Here is a 2,500-nt window from a genome sequence, read left to right as displayed (position 1 = left end):
TCCCCTCCCCTCACCCCCTCGGACATCCCCCTCCTTTGGATCATGTGCCGGTAAATACGCGATAACATCATCAACAAAACAGATTAATGGCTCCAGAACCCCTTGAGTGTTCACGGGATGGAGGAGGGGAGGGGGAGCTACGGGGGAAGAGACGGGGAGGTGAGGGAGAAGGGAGGGGGAAGCGGGGAGAGGGAAGAGGGAGGGCGGAGGAGAGATGAAGAGATCCCCAAGGAGTTCTAAATCTCTGGTAAAAGTGTATGAAAATATCCCCATCCATCATGACGCGAGGCTGTGTCGCCGCGGGAGAACCTGTCAAAGTGACATCAGAGTCTGGCTAAAAAATAAATCTCGCTCCGAAACTTTGTGCTTCCGGGGAGAAAATATGCATTTAATTCTGAAAACTGCTGTATAATCCAGTAACAACATGATGCAGTGACAGCCGCAGACGAAACAAATATAAACAAAAAAGACAGGACGCATTAAAACTGTATATTTACGAAAGATACGGCACGGTCTCGAGTGCGGAATAGCTTTGTTTACTTACAATCTGAAGACACCACACATGTAGATGGGGAGCTGTACCCGGACTCACACATAGAATAAAGTTATATACGACGCCTGTACACATGTGTTCGTAATTCTATGAAGTCAAGCCTAAACATATGTACTTTCTGGTGACTTTAGGCCAATATACCGACTCTCACGTACTAGAAGAGTGTATCTGAGCCTCGTGCAACATACTCATTGTGGCTGGGAATGTGTTCTTGGACCGATGCATCTCGACCATGTATCCAAAAGGGTGTATTGGTCAGTTCAACACGTGTCGGTTAAGCGACTTGCGGAAATGGCGAGAGGAGTTGCCACTTTGGCTTTATTTGCTGTTTGAAGTTTCCTCTCCTCCTTTTTAAAAAGAGAAGTCGCTTTCGCATTTTCACTAAATACACGAGAACTAACGAAGATGTTGATAAATTTACCATCAGTAACACAAATCTGACCTGCTGATGTTATAGTTGGCTCTGAAGACTCTGACGACCTTTGGAAACTTTATGATGTAAGATGATGTAACTTTTTTCCCGTCTGCTCAGTTCAACTCCCAGTGCATGTACAGTATGAAAGTGTTGAACAGCTGGGTAACAAATGTGATAGTATAGAAGAGCACACCATCCCCTGCCTCTACCGTGAACGTCTCATTGTGTGTAAAACTAGAGAACCGCTACCTAAAAGCACAGTAAGTGAATTAGTGTTGAATATATAAAGAAAATGAAGTGAGACCCATGCATACCTCGGGAATTCTCGTTTTCTATTGCAAGAATTCATTCGTGTCTGCGCAAGAGTGAGTGAGTGAATTCACAGCGGCATATCAGTGATCTCTTAAAAGTACAGTGTTATTGGTGATAACGATGGATTCTGTTATGCTTATCATCGTTAATTGTCGGCGTTAATTTTCCTTACAAAGAGTTATTTTTGTACGGCAATTTAAGGGTGGTCGTGTGGTGATAGAGAATGCGTCAGCAAGGAATGCGATCCTGCTTGATAGTAAGACATTAAATACGGTGATCAGTAGTTTCAGTTCTTTAGATATGAGGTTCTATTTTAAGCATGTAGAACTGCCCCCCTCCACACCCTAATCCCAAAGCTCGAACAAGACTGAAGCTAAACATCGAAACAAATTTACATTTACATTTACAAAGCTATGTATCTATACATGTGTGTGTGTGTGTGTGTGTGTGTGTGTGTGTGTGTGTGTGTGTGTGTGTGTGTGTGTGTGTGTGTGTGTGTGTGTGTGTGTGATATATATATATATATATATATATATATATATATATATATATGTATGTATATATATATATATATACATATATATATATATACATATATATATATATATATATATATATATATATATATATACATACACACACATACATATATATATACATATATATACATATACATATTGCGCGTGCGCACACACACACACACACACACACACACACACACACACACACACACACACACACACACACACACACACACACACACACACACACACACACACACACACACACACACACACACATTCCCGTACATAAGTATTGCGTGCGTGCTTGTTCGTGAGTGTACACAGTAATGTGCCTTTCGTTTCCCTTCCTCAGAGTAAGAAAAAAAGAAAGAGCAATTCAAGAAGAAAGGAATCTCCGCGCGAAGAATCCATATAGGAATCTCAAACCAGAAATTGTTACTCGGGATTTTTTTCTGTGTGGGAGTGGCGGACCTTGAAGAGTGCCCGGGCACTAGAACATCCCGCGACGCGCCTCCTCTCAGCCATGTTGTCAATACGACCGGCAGTTTCCTCGTCCGGAAACCCAGCCTCGGCCACCGGACAGATTCCCAAGAGGGAACTTCTGAACACATTACTGTCGCACTTGGCTGGCGGGAACAAAGGGAGAGTGGCGCTGGCAAAGGTGTTCCAGTGGATCTACAAAGGCGGCCCCTGCAT

General features: G+C 43.0%; 2 protein-coding genes across 2 annotated transcripts in view; one reads left to right on the top strand and one right to left on the bottom strand.

The window, feature by feature from the left end:
• The window catches only part of LOC122261757 (protein madd-4), a 241,836-nt gene that overhangs the window by 145,053 nt on the left and 94,283 nt on the right, over positions 1 to 2,500 (bottom strand). The window lies entirely within an intron of this gene.
• The window catches only part of LOC122254570 (uncharacterized), a 4,795-nt gene continuing 3,367 nt past the window's right edge, over positions 1,073 to 2,500 (top strand). The window contains exons 1-2 of the mRNA XM_043018308.2: positions 1,073 to 1,228; positions 2,157 to 2,500. The exon at positions 2,157 to 2,500 is cut by the window's right edge and continues 950 nt beyond it. Coding sequence (XP_042874242.2) covers positions 2,328 to 2,500 — 173 coding nt within the window. The 5' untranslated portion in view covers positions 1,073 to 1,228; positions 2,157 to 2,327. The remainder of the gene's footprint in view (positions 1,229 to 2,156) is intronic.

This window comes from Penaeus japonicus, unplaced genomic scaffold, assembly GCF_977035675.1.
Source record: "Penaeus japonicus unplaced genomic scaffold, GWHDUDI00000001_assembly GWHDUDI00000012, whole genome shotgun sequence".
NCBI lineage: Eukaryota > Metazoa > Arthropoda > Malacostraca > Decapoda > Penaeidae > Penaeus > Penaeus japonicus.
The sequence above is the reverse complement of the archived record's forward strand: the minus strand, read 5'-3'. Positions and strand labels throughout refer to the sequence as shown.